The 16872-nt window shown below is 43.3% G+C and overlaps 1 protein-coding gene across 7 annotated transcripts in view; it reads right to left on the bottom strand.

The window, feature by feature from the left end:
* The window catches only part of fubp3 (far upstream element (FUSE) binding protein 3), a 117409-nt gene that overhangs the window by 39874 nt on the left and 60663 nt on the right, over nucleotides 1-16872 (bottom strand). For all 7 annotated transcript variants that reach the window (XM_085965451.1, XM_085965450.1, XM_085965453.1 and 4 more), the window contains exons 8-12: nucleotides 16768-16866; nucleotides 11700-11798; nucleotides 10201-10303; nucleotides 8284-8384; nucleotides 6299-6443 (exon numbers count right to left, since the gene is read on the bottom strand). In XM_085965451.1, the coding sequence (XP_085821577.1) occupies nucleotides 6299-6443; nucleotides 8284-8384; nucleotides 10201-10303; nucleotides 11700-11798; nucleotides 16768-16866 (547 nt within the window). The remainder of the gene's footprint in view (nucleotides 1-6298; nucleotides 6444-8283; nucleotides 8385-10200; nucleotides 10304-11699; nucleotides 11799-16767; nucleotides 16867-16872) is intronic.

Genomic DNA, 16872 nt, shown 5'->3' with positions numbered 1-16872 from the left:
GTAATATGGCAAAGAGAGGTAACGATTTATCTTCTAGCTCCTGCCTTCACCCAACACAGAAAGCACTTGACGTTTCTATTGCCTCGTCGCCTTTTCAGAATTCTTTCAGCTGGTCAGAGCCACTGAAAAGGCAATGCCGGACATCAACTTTAGAGACTGGGAGATAGAGTGATCCTGAAAGGACCCATGAAACATTGGTTATGCAGTCAGATTTCAATTGCACTCCCTCCAAAGAGGGACGGGGGGGTGAGGGGAGATTCACACAAGATCATGAACCGAAACCTCAACCACCAACAATTAATGTCACATTAGCTTCAGCATATTGTAACTCACGTTAAGCCGTGGATGTGCACAATGAAGCGCTGGGTTTTCAAAGCGTGTGCTTCTTCACCCGCCCCTGTTCTCACAACCACAATATAGTCAAATGAACTGGTCTTTTTTTAATGTGGGTTTGTGGTTTTGAGGGGGGGGTGGAAAAGAGAGAAAGAGAGAAGAGAACCAATTTTGGGTGATCTCAGTCACGTTTCATCTTAAAAACAGCTCCATTCAGCCATCATTAGTTTAGTTAAAACAGGTCAAGGGTTGTGTCAGAAATTTAAGCCACTTCATTATTCTCTTCATGAAAATGTAAAGGAGTCCTATGAAGTTTAACTCTCCAAAAAAAGAGGCTTCAAAGATCTCAGACTTTACAAAGGGAAAATATGCCTTTTACATTTCTGAAGCGACTCCTTTCTAGCCACTTTGTGTTTTACCCTCTTGCTGTAAATTAAAAAGGCTAAGCTTTGAATCGCTAGTTTCACACATTGGACATCAACGATAAATGCTGAACATTTTAACGTATGTAGTGCATATAACAAAATTAAAACAGCAAGAACGGTTTGGTTAGGATAGCTTTAGACATATTGTTAGAACTGTTGAGACTTTAAACCTAGTTAATGAAAAATAGAATGCAACATGGCCCTTATAAAAGGTGCCAGTGTAATTTTTGAATGAGGGGGTCAGTTTTTGCTAATCACTCCACCTGTAACTTTACTTAGCTTTGTGAGCTACCCATTCAGTATCATATGTCATGCATTTGTCCACACCCCTCAAGAGGTCTCCACTTAATCTTGAATCTGCCCAGAACACGCTTGAAATCCAGTATTGTCACCAGGCTCATTTAGTCTACTGGTAACAGTAAGCTAGAGAAAATCATAAATGACCAACATGCTTTAATGATGTTTGACATTCTTAAAGCATCACCTCAATCTGCTCCCACCACTCCCATTATCAGGTAGCTTAGGTGCATTATACAGCACAAAATTATCTCTCCAAACACCAAATCCAGAGTGAGAAAGCGCCATTCAGGCCAAGAAGCACACTTCTTCCAGGGCCTATGTAATTATTCTATCATGGACTGAACCTCGACAACCAACATCACCTGCTGTTCCTACTTTAAAAAACACCAAGTTCCTCCCAAGAAGAAAAAAAATACAAACGGTGCTGTTAGTATCTCTATAATCATCAATTCCACTTCAACAATCATCGAGCCAACATTTCTTTAAAGGTGTTGGTCAACCCAGAATCAACTACCTCCGCTGGGAGTCTGCTCCCAGAATCAACTACCTCCGCTGGGAGTCTGCTCCCAGAATCAACTACCTCCGCTGGGAGTCTGCTCCCAGAATCAACTACCTCCGCTGGGAGTCTGCTCCCAGAATCAACTACCTCCGCTGGGAGTCTGCTCCCAGAATCAACTACCTCCGCTGGGAGTCTGCTCCCAGAATCAACTACCTCCGCTGGGAGTCTGCTCCCAGAATCAACTACCTCCGCTGGGAGTCTGCTCCACATACCCATTATGTATTGGGAGAGGGTTCTAATCTTTAAACTTGTGAATGCGGCACTTGTGTCGTCTAGTTATTGCTCATTATACAATCTAAGTAACTTGCTTACTTCGACGCAAAAATCTGGAAGGGCAAAAATTGCATGACTAGACTTAAAAAGAAAAAAAAAAGTTGTAAAGTAGACAGCACCAAAATTCCACGTGCTCTCAAATAACACTTTATTGGCCCAGAACTTCGGGTCTCCACGGGTGAGTACGCACGGGGTACTCACCCGTAGGCCCGATGGAAGTGCAGGTTTCCTGCATGCACTGCGCATGCGCGGGAAACCGGCACGTCTGTTCCTCTGAACGAAGGGGTTCAGCGGTCGAACGCGCGTGCGCATCAAACTTAGTTTTTTTTAAACATTTTTTTATACAGGTTTCTCCGGGAACGTAAGCCTGCAGAAGTTAGAAATGTAAAAAGCAGGTGTAAGGCCTGCTTTTTACAAGGTAAGTGGTGAATTCATTAAAATTGAAACATTTTTTCCACAGGTTTATTATTTTTAAATACTTTAAAGCAAGGTAAGTTTATTTTTAGCCCCGTTAGAATATAAAATTATTTTTTTCAAAAATTTAAATTATTGTTTAAAATAGTTATTTCATGAAATTTATAGTTTATTTAAAAAATGTGATTTTTAAAAAATTTATTTGAAGGTTTAGTGCTATTTTGGGGCCGTAGTATTTATAAGTCTTGACAGCACTTCCTGTCAGACTTATGAATGGAGCATTCCCTGCTCCGATTGGCTGCCCATGGCCCACGTGATCCCAGGGGACGCATCAAACTAACTGCGCCCCTGGGATACGCAAGCACTGCGCGCCGGCAGCTGAACCAGGCCCCGGATCGGAATTCCACGGGACCCTACAGGTCAACGGCCGGCACGCAAGGTAAGTGCAGGTCGGGGGCTTGCACCCGCGGGAAGCCCCCGACCCGAATTTCTGGGCCATTAAAAAGAAAACTAGTGACAATACTGAACATCCATAGAGCACAGGAGGCAAAATGCACAGGAGAAAGTGGATTTCTTCAGTTACACTTTTGGTGGACAGCAGACTACAAGAGTGAAGACACAAAATGGTTCGAACTGGAATTTCATTTTCACTGGACCTTTAGCAATTTGTGCTTCACCATCACAGGCAATAAACATGGAGTAAAGCAAACAGAGCAGCCACAGCACAGGGAGCACAAGTGCCACGCCACTCACTTCTAGTATAATGCGGAATTCAACATGCACTGCCGTCCCGACACCAGCTCCAACTTTAGTGACAGCACCGCAAGACAAAGGAAGCTGAAACATCACCTCAAGAAGCACAAAGGCCGCTTGGAGGTGAATTTCGTTGCAGCCCGATTATGCATTCCTGCCCCAGCGGCAGTACAAATGCCACCACCGGCAGGGCAAACTCATCTTTCCCGGCCTCCTGCAGGCTGTTTTTGCTCAGCCTGCTGCACAGACCAGCAGTGGTATTTCCTTTCACTAGCCTGCACCCGCCTTTCTAACCACCAGGGTGGCTCCCGTGACCAGAAAATAAAAAGTCTAAAATTGTGCACAAGCAATTTCTGTTGCGTTACTGAATCGGCCCAATTGCCCCGTAATACAACCAGAACGGATTCTGCAGCATCAATACCTTCAGACTATACTACTGGAAGCGCACATACTGGGGCAGGCCACTGGGAAATTGTAGAAGATCAAGGCACAAACTGCAGCGATTCCCCATCATTCTCTGAAGAATTGTAAGTGATTGTGGGTATTTCACCACCACTGCTCTATCTGGGAGACCATTCCAGTTCATGCTGGTATTCCCTCCCCCCCACATTCCCAGTTTACAGGCCCATTTCCAATTCACACCTGCATTCTTCCCACCCCAATTCAAGCCGATATTGTTGCCCTCCTCCTCCAGTTCACAGATTCAATTCTCTTCCCCGCCCCCCCCCCCCCCCCACCCCCCCCCACATTTGCTGTCAAACATTCCCAGCTCCTAATAATGCTGCTGCTCGGGATGGAATGCTGGATGTCTCAAATTCGACCCACAATGTGCAGCAGAGTTCAGTTCCTGGAGCTGCATCGGGAAGATGCCAGAAGCCCCAGTGAAGGGGCAAATTATGGATTGGAACAGGCCAATTTTCACAGGCCAGCTACACGTTCGCAGATTCTGTAGCAAGAATGCAGCCACGATGTTCCAGTGCATGAGCAATGCCTGCTGCACACCAAAATCTGGCATTTCGAAAGGAAGTTAAACCTAGTCTGTGAACAGAGGGGAGGGGGGGGGGAAACGACGCTTGCTCATTAATCTGGTTCTATTAAAAAGGTACAAGGAACTAGAGCACCACTGACACAAGGCGGCAGAGAGGTACGTGGCTGTGAATTCCTACACTGTTGAGGTCTCGACGTGAGAGGAATCGAGAAGTGCAGGGTGAGGATTTCTCCACCCCAGGAAGGGGGACAGGGGAAAAGCGAAGGCACAAGTGGCAGAAAAGTAATTCTCCAGTCCACTGCTTTGTCTCTCCTAGCAAGTTTTCAGAGGCAGTAGGTCGCTCATTTGCACTTATATCAACGACAGGTGGGTGGGGGGAAGGAAGGAAATCACACAATTGGGGAATGGGTTGGTAAGAATACAGTCTATCTTGCTGGCTCTTACTTTTGTTTAAATGTAACTCAGTGACATCGGTCACTATGTGCCTGAGACCTCCATATATTAGCCTTTCTGGTAGAACAAATATTTCCCATTTATTAAAATACAAGCAGTTCAAAGCATGGAATTAAAAGAAACATCACATGGCAATGGTCTGACCCCAAACATCAACAGATCCTGGCCCGAGTCAATCTGCTCTGTGGGGACAAGAATTCAAGTGGCGAGAATCTCCGCAGGGTACAGCTAGCAGCTGGCTATCAGAGTTAGCCTGGAAGAACTCCAATATAACCCACCCCATCAAAGCAGTTGGAAATACACGACAGTGAAAAGTGTTGACTCTAAAACGCTTCGGTTTGTAGTGGAATTTTTTTTTATCCCCCATCACTGTACAAACTGGAATGGAAATGCTGCTGCAGTTCTCAAGAGAAAACTGCATAAACAGTTTAATCCTTAGAGGACTGCACAGCATTTCCACTCCATGCACAGTGATGCAGGATAAAATGTTGACACTAAAGCAAATGTTTGACCACCAGTTCTTCAGCATGCACGTGCTCTCTGTGGAGAAATACTCCAAACTAAAAAACACCTGATTTTAGGCATATGAGAACATACAGGGGAATAGTAAAATGGGAAGGGATACATAAAGAAAAAGATGAGGAAGGAAAGTGGAAGTCTCAAAGGGACAGTTTAAAAAAAATGCAAAAGAAATATATCCCTGAAATAGGTCAGGGATAGAATAAAAGAGCAAGACCAGTTTGGTTTACTGACAAAGTTGTGATAGGCATTAGGGGTACAAATGTTTTTATGTACAAGGGGTACAAATGTTTTTATTGTTCAGGAAAGGAATAGGATAAGGAAATCTATGAAGACAGGCTGAGGAATGCCAAGAAACTGATGAGGGCTACAAAGGGATGACAAGGGAAACATAAAGCAGAACAATAAAGCATTCAAGTATGTCAGGGGTAAATAAAAGGTGCAGAGAGGGATTGGCCCACTAAAAAATGACAAATGGGAAAGTGGTGGCCGAAGAGAGAGAAATTGCTGAAGTACTTAACCATTACTTTGCAACAGTGTGCACAAAGGAAATTGGGGGTGAAATGCCAGAATTGGGGTACAATTTAAAGGTGAATGTAGATAGAACATTTTTAAAATCGGAAGGACATATTGGGGAGGTTGTTGAAGCTCATGCTAGACAAGCCTCCTAGCTCCGATAACTTTCCTCCCAGAGTTCTGAAGGAATTGTGCTCCAACGATTGGGCAATATCATGGCGTTCCCAAATACAGTAATCTATTAAGCAATTGAAGTCTTTCCTAAAATCTGAAGCGAGCTCACTAAGAAAATAGCTTTTCTCAAAGTGATGGCCCCAAATAAAATGGAGTTACTCCAGGACTAGGCCCATCAGCGAGATCACTGGAGCAGTTTGGAGGCAAGGAGACCTGGAATGACAAGCCTCCAGCATGGTAAGAAACTTGAATATATAAATAATATGGACACATTGTATATTTGAAAAAAATAAAAATACTTCATACCTTTCTATAACAGTTACAGTACCAATGGAACAATCCAAGAAACACTACTAATCTTTCCAACCAACATATGCCAAATTAATGAACAGATGTCAATGCTAAGTTTTAACCCTCGCCTACCAAAAATGTGTCCCGTCCCCCTCCCAGTAAAAATCTCTGCTCTACCATTTCTAGTTTTCTTTCGATCTGTCATAACTTTCTATAGTTATGTAGTAACTACTGCAGTAATCTGAAGCCGTCAGTTAACCAATAGGTTCATCACAATTATTCACGGTCAGATCATCATACCTCTTCCAATAACTAAGCCACATTTATCAGCGGGTATTGTATATGTTATCTCCTGCATTCCACCTGGGGGTCCCAGATTCCAGTCACTACGACCCCTACCCCGTCCTCTTCCGGGACCGCTAAAGCCAGATTGACCATCTCTCTCCTGAAAGAATGAATATGTATTAAAGCAGAGTCAAAATACAAATACAGTTTTGTTACTATTTACACGGAGACTCTGAATACCTAGTGTCAAAGATTTTTGCGCAGAGATTGATAAAACTGATTCTTTTAAATGTTGGGGTGGACGATTAGTTTTATAGTCCAGGAACTGATGGGTATAGCAACGTTACAAGAATCCACCCAGTTGCAGCACTGTTTTACTTCCGATAGAAGCAATCATTGAGCTGTGTAAATACGCTCCATCTAATGGAATGAAACTAGTATTGCAACACGTCAAGTTACTTCATGGGTTCAGTAGATTTCTCCCGATACTTTAACAGGTCCCATTCCTCCATCAAAAATTATACAATAGTTTAATATAGTAATTCAAACTGAAATGGTCAAAGAGAAATGGGACAGAATATCATTCCTCTGCTTTAAACACTAACATGGCACCTGCAATCAGGATATTTTAAAAATGTACTAGTCAGATCTCATGTGGTGTTGCACAACGCGGGGTCAAGACCAAGTATCAGGGCAAATCAGGGTTTAGAGGGCAGGGAATAATTCCTGCCAACCTCATTCAGTCCCCATTTTAAAGCTATATATTCTGTCCTTAATTTTATATCATGCTTTGATTTGACATTATTCCTTTAATTACAAATTTTAGGGCAATTTGAGAAGCAGAGTTGGTTGCAGCATAGGGATTTCTCTTAAATCTACACTAAAAAGATCAATAACACACTGGGCCTTGTGTGTTTACAGTAAAGTTTCCCTTAAAACCAGGCAGATATGCCAACAGCAATCAGCAGCAACAGCGAACAAACAAAATATTAAGCACTGAGGCCTTTTGAATTAGTTGGCCAACACTTAAGGTGTCTAAGGCTCATATATGAAGGATAGTCCCTTGGGTGAGGTGCCCATGGAATCCTATCCCAGCGTGCGCCCGTACCTTCAGAAGGGAAGAAATCTAGGTGGGGAAGGAAGGGAGAAGAATACGATTGAGGTAAAACTAAACAAAATGACTATTAAACAAGAATATAGCAATCAATAGATTTACTAAACTAAATATTATGGTTCAAGTTTCCGCCTTGAGCGTAATCGGGAAATTGCACGCAAAATGTGTTTGAAATGGCACTGGTTAGGTTACGCTTCATGCTACCACTAAAATTCATTTACATAATCACAAACATATAAAATCTTCCATGAACCAACGTGATCATGCAGCGTAATAGGATGTAATCGTTCCTTTTTTTTTTCTTTCCATTAAAAAGTATTCCTTGATATATTTGTGAGGGGTAACCTGGTGCAGTTTTAGTAATACAGCAGAAAATGGGCTTAGCACTAAAAAATAAGGAGTTTTAATAAGGATGTCCAGCTGTGAGTAACCAGATTTAAAAATCACTAAAAATTACTTTAAAAAAAAACCTACTGAACCATTTAATAATTTCATTGGTGTACACAAGTCAGTTTCTTAGTAAATTGAATTTTGGAGATAAAAAAACATTTAAAACATGCCTATTAGTGCTTGTGTGCCTAAGAAAGTGAGCGCAATTTGAAGATCCTTCCCGAATCAGCGCAACCTCGCAATTTTGACCCGGGGGTTGGGGGGGGGGTGGCCAGTTTTGTGGGTGGGGTCTGATTCCGGTGAATTGAATCTTGAATCAGCATAAAAGATTACGGAAAACACGAGCGTCAATGATTTTGGGCATAACTCGTCTTTGAAATTCCCCGATCTTTTATTCTGGTGCGTCTGATTCCGCCCGGATATAACTAGCAGAAATAAGCGGAAACTCCACGCCTAGGTACTTTTTTTTGTACAACAAAAGCATTTACTTCCTCACCTGGGCAGTGTGAATAAGTTCATTAATCATATGAGCAGCATGTTGACACCTATCTGGAGGTCCCATCACCTGAGCAATTCTGTCTGGCATAACACCATCATCTGGAAGAAGAAACAGGCTGGTGAGAGATGCACACTTCCTTCTGACGGCTCAACACGTCACTTAAAAAGACTGGAGGTGGACAGAGAAATGCCAAGTGAAATCCCATTAATGATGGGCAGAGAGCCACGATATGGTTTACAGTCTGAGAGCTTTAACTCTTCCTGAGCCAATTACTCAAATATTTCATTTGAATTGATGGGCAGCATCTCAAAAGGGAGACAATTAATTCAGGCAGCATTGCTGCTCATCTGGTGACTCATGGGGAGGGCAGGATCACGCTTGGCAGTGACACCCACCAGAGTCAAATAGCCTGCCAACAGTTCATCCAAAAAGAACGGCCACCTGAGTGACATACTGATGGCTCCCAGTGCCCATAGAGCCTAACCTGAGCAGGAAGCGATACCTTTGGAAGAAAACTGGGGGAAAAAAAAAACAGAAAAGGAAATAGTGACCCAAAAGTCAACAAATTGCAATGGGTAGACTGGTTTCCCCGCATAGTGAATGAAATAGCCTGCTATTTTTGCAGCACAGGACAACCTGAATATCTCAATCAAACTCACTGAAGATACAACTTGGCCAGAAAAATGTCACCATTAGGACCCTTTTAATAAAGTTTAATAATTTTCCCCAGCAAATACAGTTATAAACCAACAGCTAACTGGCAATGAACAGCTGGCAGCAGTTACATTAATAAACGATCTCTTTGACGAACTAGACAACTATCTTAAAAACCTTCTAAAATGACTGGAATGCAAAGCAGTGTGGTACAACTAATGAAGCTCCGTCAACACCAACTTGACCAAATATCAGCCTTCTGACTCACAATTGCTGACCTATGCAGTGATTTAAATGTTCGCCGTGTTAGGTGTCCGTCAACTGCATGGGGTGAGAGGTAAATCCCAGGCATGGTTGGGAAAACAAAAAAGGGCGAAAACTTGAAATGACCATCACTCGTAATTAAAGGTAATTGGAGGTTTTGTTTTGCTGCTGCTCAAGTCAGGCAGGATTATTTTGGAAGGCCCTCACAAACTGAATTTTAAGGCCATCTTTTTAATCCTGCCCCTTAGCCCTGCAGGCATCGTGGCTGGAGGATTTGTTTTAAACCCAACTCATGTTTCCAGTAAACTCCGAAATGGACTTTGCGGAGCTACTTTGTCAGGCCAGACTCAGTTAGCTCAATGCAATTACGCAAATTATTCAATCTGCATCTGGAAATCCTTCAATTTAGAAGGATACAGCAGAGAGAGGCGCGGCATTCGGCCCATCATGCCTGCGCCTGCTCTTTGAATGAGTGACCCAACTTCAGTGCTGTCAGTGAAGCCAAATGTAGGAAGTGTTCATTTTTTTTTTTTTTTTTAATAAAGACAACTGCATGGCTGCCATTTTCAGTACAGTGTACTAATATCCATTTGAACGGTGAAGAACATTCAGCAGTAAAACACTTGGGTTTTATCTGAAGATCATTTTTAACTATTTAACAGTAGGTGAAGTATTGGTAACCAGTTGTGGTAGAACGATTAGCCAAATATTATTTTGGAGTGACCACTTCACTTGCTGATTAATCACATTTACCCATGAGCATCTGGCTCCAAATCGCACAAGTTCGAAGAATATGGGTAAGGGAGCAGGAATCTTCGGAGTTGCAGAGAGCTGGGCAGCAAAGGAAAATTAGGGAAGTGTCTTTTTTCTTAATAGGTGACCACTCAAAAGGTGCAAGTAATTTTACAAACTACAGTAAGAGCTGTACTAAAATCCAAACTGAATGGATCCCTTTCGCAAATTGCCCTGCTCGCAAACCAAGCGCTGGCTCCTTACCTGGTTTAAACTGAATCCTGACACCAGCATCATTTTGAATCTTTTTGATCATTTCACCATTTCTTCCTATTACAATACCAACAGCAAACCTAGGTACAGCAACCTGGGAAAAAGAGAACGTTTTAATTCCACATATACTCTTGTAAGTTGGTCTTTACAAATGTTTAGCACAACACATCAACGTCAACCTACTTACTCCAATTAGGGGGATGACGAGGCTTTTAACCCCACCAAACCAGTTGCCTTTTGACAGATCAACTCATCAATTTACTTTTTTTTGTGGAACTTGAGTAACAATTAACCCGGACACAACCATTCAAATATGCTAGATCTGCAAAACAAGAGTCTAACATTTTTCGTTTGTAGGATTTTGTTTAGCTCCATCAGAAACCTTCTCCACTTCCATCCTGAAGGAATAGACTCCTTGCTGGGTTACAGTTCCATGGACGCAGGGGTGGTCAGGTAATTTTCTCACATGATCATTATTCATGTCAGTAATGCGTGTTGCCAGATTGTTCAACCATGGGGCATGCCAACCACGCCCGATTCTGTCCTCACCTGACATCCACTTCTAGCATGGGCCACCGGATAGTGGTCAGGAACAGGAACCCTGGCCGTGTCCCACTCCTTATCCCAAGGTGCTATTAATGCCTCTACTGGCGACTGAGACTAGCTCCTCAACACAGACCAGGAATTGCATCTTGGACCTTCCAGGTTTGGATAGTTTAGCTACTTACTGAATACTCCCAGGAGCCATCGGGGAATTAACAAGACTGGGCTGATAAATATATCGTACAAAAACGTCTCCAACGGTTAAACCATAGTTAATAGGATCTGGATTGATCAAAGTATGGGAGAGAACCAGCTGTTTTCCAGTGCATTTAAGAACATAAGGAATAGGAGCAGGCCATCGAGCCTGCTCCGCCATTCAATATGATCATGGCTGATCTTCTACCTCAACTTCACCTTTCCGCACTATTCCCCCTATCCCTTGGATCCCTTAGTATCCAAAAATCTATCTATCGCTGTCTGGAATATACTCAACAACTGAGCATCCACAGGCCCTCTGGGGTAGAGAATTCCAAAGATTCACAATCATTTGAGTGAAGAAATTTCTCATCTCAGTTCTAAATGGCCAACCCCTATGGATATGGGGATAATCCAAAGTATGTATCCTAAATGTGTTTCAACAATGTGCCATGGTAATAATTAACAGGCATCTGAGGTGTGAATCATGGTCACTCCTGCTAACATAGGTACTGCAACCAGACTTCCTAGAGTGTGTGTGCGCGCAGCGAGTATAACCTGGCTGTTCAAACCTTGAATAAATTTACTGGCATGAAAGGTAAAACAGCTTTCATAACTAATAATACAAGTAAAGGGTGTTTCATGGTGTATGATGCAATGCAGCTGCAATGGAATGAAAGTCAGCCCAAAAATCATTTGAAAACATTAAAGTCTATTAGAACTTCAACACACACAATTAATCCAGTACTTACATCTACACTATTTCCTCCCATTCTGGAACCAAATTCATTCCGCCTGAAGTCACCTTGATCTTTATCTCTGATTATTTCCAAGACCATCTCTTTAGCTTGCTGGGGGTGGGAAGGAAAGGCAGAAGGGGAGGGGGGTGGAAACAAACAAGGTTATTGGAGTAGATGGTCAATCATTTGCACAAACACCCTGCACGTAAAAAAAAATCATTTTGAGCAAACATTCATTGCAGCTTTCAAGACCGTCTACCATGCTTGGCTGCAAAAATGAAATTCTTTACCTTTTCAAAGTTAAATAAAGGCAGAACTGTCAAGCTATGAAGAGTACATGGGAGCTCTCAGTGTAGGTTGCCAGCATTTTCAGTGCTGGCAACAGTCACTGAAATCAGCTCAAAGTGCAGTACTTTTGCTCCCCTGCAAAACATACAAAGTTTTTGATCTTAGTTGTCAGAGCAGATTCCAAGCAGAGTACTCCAAGGGGAGCAGCAAGCAAGCCACGTTGCTCACGATCATGACAGAAGAACAGTAGGCGAAACACAGCTGCCCTGAATCAGAATTGGCAATTAAATATTCTAGGGTATCAAACTTTCAGGAGGGGTAGGGAAGGAAAAAAAGGGAGGGACCGCAGTATTCGAGAAAATATTTCATAACACTAGGGTGCAAGGATTTAAATAGAGAAGTGGCCCAAAATAGAACAACTTTGGATTGAGCAGCAGAATAGCAAAGGATCCGGTCACATTGCTGGGAGTATATTATAGACTTGACTAGTGGAATGGAAATGGAGGTCAAAATTAGCAGGCAGATTAGAGTCATAAAGGTAGGAGATTTTAATTCTCAAAAAAAAGGACAGGTAAAGAAAATACTTGTGGTGAAAGGGGGAGGTTTCTGCAGTGTGTTCAGCACTTCTTTCAGTCAGTATGTTGCTTCAACAGGAAGGAAGCACTTCTTGACCTGGTTCGAGATAATGAAGTGGAGCCAATAGGGTTCCTAAAGGTCGGCAAACATTTGGGCAACTATGATCACAATGCAATTGGGTTCAATGTAAGAATAGAAAAGGCAAAAAAGTTACGGACAAGGACTGGAAAGACAAGCAAATTATTTTTTAAAAATCTTGCCCAGATCAAATGGAAGAAAAAAATGGGCAAATAGAATCGTAGATTAGTAATGGGAATTAAAAACAGAAGATATAAACTGTGCAGCGCTCTGGTCAGACCAGACCTTTTGTATGGTGTCCAGTTTTGGTCAAAAGAAAACGAGAGATATATTCAAGTACAGGAGGCAGCATAGAAGAGCCATGGGGATGAACAACAGTGCCAGAGGTCTGATTTATGAGGAAAGTCGAGAGAAACTTGGGGCTTTTCAGGAGGCGTCTGAGGGGTGATATCATAAGTTTATAAAACTGTAAAAAATTACAAACTATATTGCAAGAGTAAGAAGAGGAGACGCCAGTTCAAGTTAGTAAAAAGCAAACAGGACTGGAATCAGAGATAGTTCCTCACGCAAAGTAAATAATACATGCACTGGACTCCCAATAGAATAGCGGAGCCGAAGAGCCCAGAATCATTCAAGATACCACAATGGAGGAATTGGGTCTTTCTGGATGGGTGAATTAAGATGGGCTGAATGGCATTCCTCATTCAAATATCTAGCGACCTACGGCAAAGATAATGGCACATGGCATGAAAAAGAACATGGTGACCTTGGATAGAGAGATCACTGGCAGGCAGGCAGGCAGAGTAGGTGGAGAACAGAAGTTTCATGACCAAAAAAGATGCAGTGAGCAGTATTCCACAGGGGTAAGTGTCGGTGGTTGGGGGGGGGGGGGGGGGGGGGTGTCACTCATATTTTCTATATACATAAATGATCTATGCTTAGGAGTTGAGGGAACATCGAAATTTGCAGACGACACCAAATTGGGGTGGTATGGTAAACTGCAAATAGGATTCTGGAATACAGCAGAACACAGAGAAGCAAGACAGATAAACAGAAGGCAGGTGCATTCAATATAGAGAAATGTGAATTAATACATTTTGGAAGAAACAAAACACTCCTGAAATGGTTAAGTTTTAAATGGAGTGGAGGGACCTTTGTGTACCCATACACAGGTCATTAACAGCGTCAGCACAAGTAGATAAGGCCAGACAAAAAAAGTAAACAAAATTCCTGTCTTTGTTAATCTACAGGCATAGAATACAAATGCAAGGAACCAATGAACTTGTACAAGACCTTAGTTAGGCTGCAATTGCAGCATTGTACTCTGTTCTGGGCACCCCATTGTAGCTGTGAAGAGAGACTAGAAATGAGGCCTTTTTGCACTAGAAGGGGTGATCTGATTTCAAGGTCTTCAAAGGTTATGATAAGGTACTGATAGATTGTTTCCACAGGTTGGCGAGACTAAGAGGGCACAAATTTAAGATGACCATAAAAGTAATTAAAAGGGAGGTGAAAAATAATTTCTTCACAGGATGGATAGAATGTGAAATTGCCTGCCATAAACCGTTGTTGAAGCAGAGTCCATCAATTCTTGACAGTTGCTTGAAAAAGAGGAATATTACAGGGTAAATGGAAGCAAGGAGGAGAGTGGGATTAGACTAGTTGGTTCACGTCTAGAAAAAACTCCAGCACAGAGCCGATTGGCCAAATAGGCTGTTTCTTCCAGTAACATTGAGATGTTCTATGTACCCAATAGCCAACGTTCCCACTAAGCTGTGCGGCCACGCAGCGGTCTGGAGGTCCCGTGCAGGCCGCTCACCGGCTTTTCAATGCAAGAAACCGCGCAGCCAGTTAAAGGGACCACGCACCCAAAAAATATTAGTGGCACTTACTCAGCAATAACCTGCTAACTGACGCCCAGTTTGGGTTCCGCCAGGGCCACTCAGCTCCTGACCTCATTATAGCCGTGGTCCAAACATGGACAAAAGAGCTGAACTCAAGAGGTGACGTGAGCATGACTGCCCTTGACATCAAGGCAGCATTTGATCGAGTGTGGCATCAAGGAGCCCTAGCAAAACTGAAGTCAATGGGAATCCTCTCCATTGGCTGGAATCATACCTAGCACAAAGGAAGTTGGCTGTGGTTGTTGGAGGTCATTCATCTCAATCACATGGCATCACTGCAGGAGTTCCTCAGGGCAGTGTCCTAGGCCCAACCATCTTCAGCTGTTTCATCAATGACCTTCCCTCCATCATAAGGTCAGAAGTGGGGATGTTCGCTGATGATTGCACACTGTTCAGCACCATTCGAGACTCGTCAGATACTGACGCAGTCCGTGTCCATATGCAGCAAGACCTGGACAACATTCAGACTTGGGCTGACAAGTGGCAAGTAACATTCGCACCACACAAGTGCCAGGCAATGACCATCTCCAACAAGCGAGACTCTATAACCATCTCCCCTTGACATTCAATGGCATTACCATCGCTGAATCCCCCACTATCAACATCCTGGAGGTTACCATTGATCAGAAACTGAACTGGACCAGCCATATAAATACTGTGGCTACAAGAGCAGGCCAGAGGCTGGGAATTCTGCAGCGAGTGTCTCACCTCCTGACTCCCCAAAGCCTTTCCACCATCTACAAGGCACAAGTCAGGAGTGTGATGGAATACTCTCCACTTGCCTGGATGAGTGCAGCTCCAACAACACTCAAGAAGCTCGACACCATTCAGGATAAAGCAGCCCGCTTGATTGGCACTCCATCCACCACCTTAAACATTCACTCCCTCCACCACCGGCGCACTGTGGCTGCAGTGTGTACCATCTACAAGATGCACTGCAGCAACTCGCCAAAGCTCCTTCAACAGCACCTTCCAAACCCGCGACCTCTACCACTTAGAAGGACAAGGGCAGCAGACGCATGGGAACATCACCACCTACAAGTTCCCCTCCAAGTCACACACCATCCTGACTTGGACCTGTATCACCGTTCCTTCACTGTCGCTGGGCCAAAATCCTGGAACTCCCTTCCTAACAGCATTGTGGGTGTACCTACACCATATGGACTGCAGCGGTTCAAGGCAGCTCACCACCATCTTCTCAAGGGCAATTAGGGATGGGCACTAAATGCAGGCCTAGCCAGCGACGCCCACATCCCATCAATGAATTAAAAAAAAACATTGCTGGTAGCCCCACCAGGCTGTGGAATCGAGGGGGACCGGAAGCATATCTCCCCGTACTCTCGTCAGGGGACCTTTGTGCCTGCGTGCATGGATATGTACCCACAGCATCTGATATGTATGTAGAGAGTCAGGTAGGGGTTGGGGGAATGGAGGGCCTAAAAAAAGAGCAGAAAATGAGGGAAAGTTCCGTGCAAAATAATTTGCAATCATTTCCAGATCTAATTTGAGAATAGAAAATTCATATTTACTCTGACGGATCCAAGCCCTCTCGCCAGCTGTTGAATGACCTAGGTCCAGCATTCTGTACCTATTTCAGATTTGCAGTCTCTGCAATTGTGTTCATTTCAATGAAAAATTGTGCCTATTCCCCAGAACCGAAGACACAGAATTTGCAGTTTCCCATTTTACCAAGTGTAAAGCAAAGCCAACACGGACATGGTGAAATGGCGAGCAAGTTAAAAATGGCATCGTTGTTGATGAAAACAAAGTCAGTGTGCCCTTGAACACTTGCACACAAGGACTTCAGCGTTGAATTAGGTAAACGCAATTTTGATGTGCAGCATACCAAGGTACACTGGGATACAGGAAACTTTTTTTAATCCGGCACCGACGGGACGCCGGTTCATCAAAAATTCCGGATAACCGAACGCTATAGTAAAAGATACGGAGAGCTGACAGCTCCGTATAAAGCAACAAACCCTGTTGCTTAGCAACAATTGCAGAACAATGGCCACAAGTTGCAAGTGTCTCTGTAGCTTAGCAACAGCTGCAGCCACACCCTTGCACAGCAACAGATGGAGGAAGGCAAGTACAATATGAAGTAAAACCTACTCCTGAATTTTGCCGGTTAACCGAGATTTCCGGTAAATCGAAAGTTTCCTGTAAAGGACAAGGAAACCATGCACTAATCAGCTTTCATTATCTCAACTTTAGGTACATGGAGGTCAACTCACCTGTACTTTATAAGGATCTCCTGTAATCCTCAGCGGTTTGTCTGCACCTGTGGGAAGCGGCCCATCCTGAATCATGATCATTTTTACACCAGTTCTCTCCTGCAA

The sequence above is a fragment of the Somniosus microcephalus genome, chromosome 23, assembly GCF_052327205.1.
Source record: "Somniosus microcephalus isolate GS21.2 chromosome 23, FLI_Smic_1.0, whole genome shotgun sequence".
Classification (NCBI taxonomy): Eukaryota; Metazoa; Chordata; class Chondrichthyes; order Squaliformes; family Somniosidae; genus Somniosus; species Somniosus microcephalus.
This window is presented reverse-complemented; position numbering and strand designations above follow the sequence as displayed.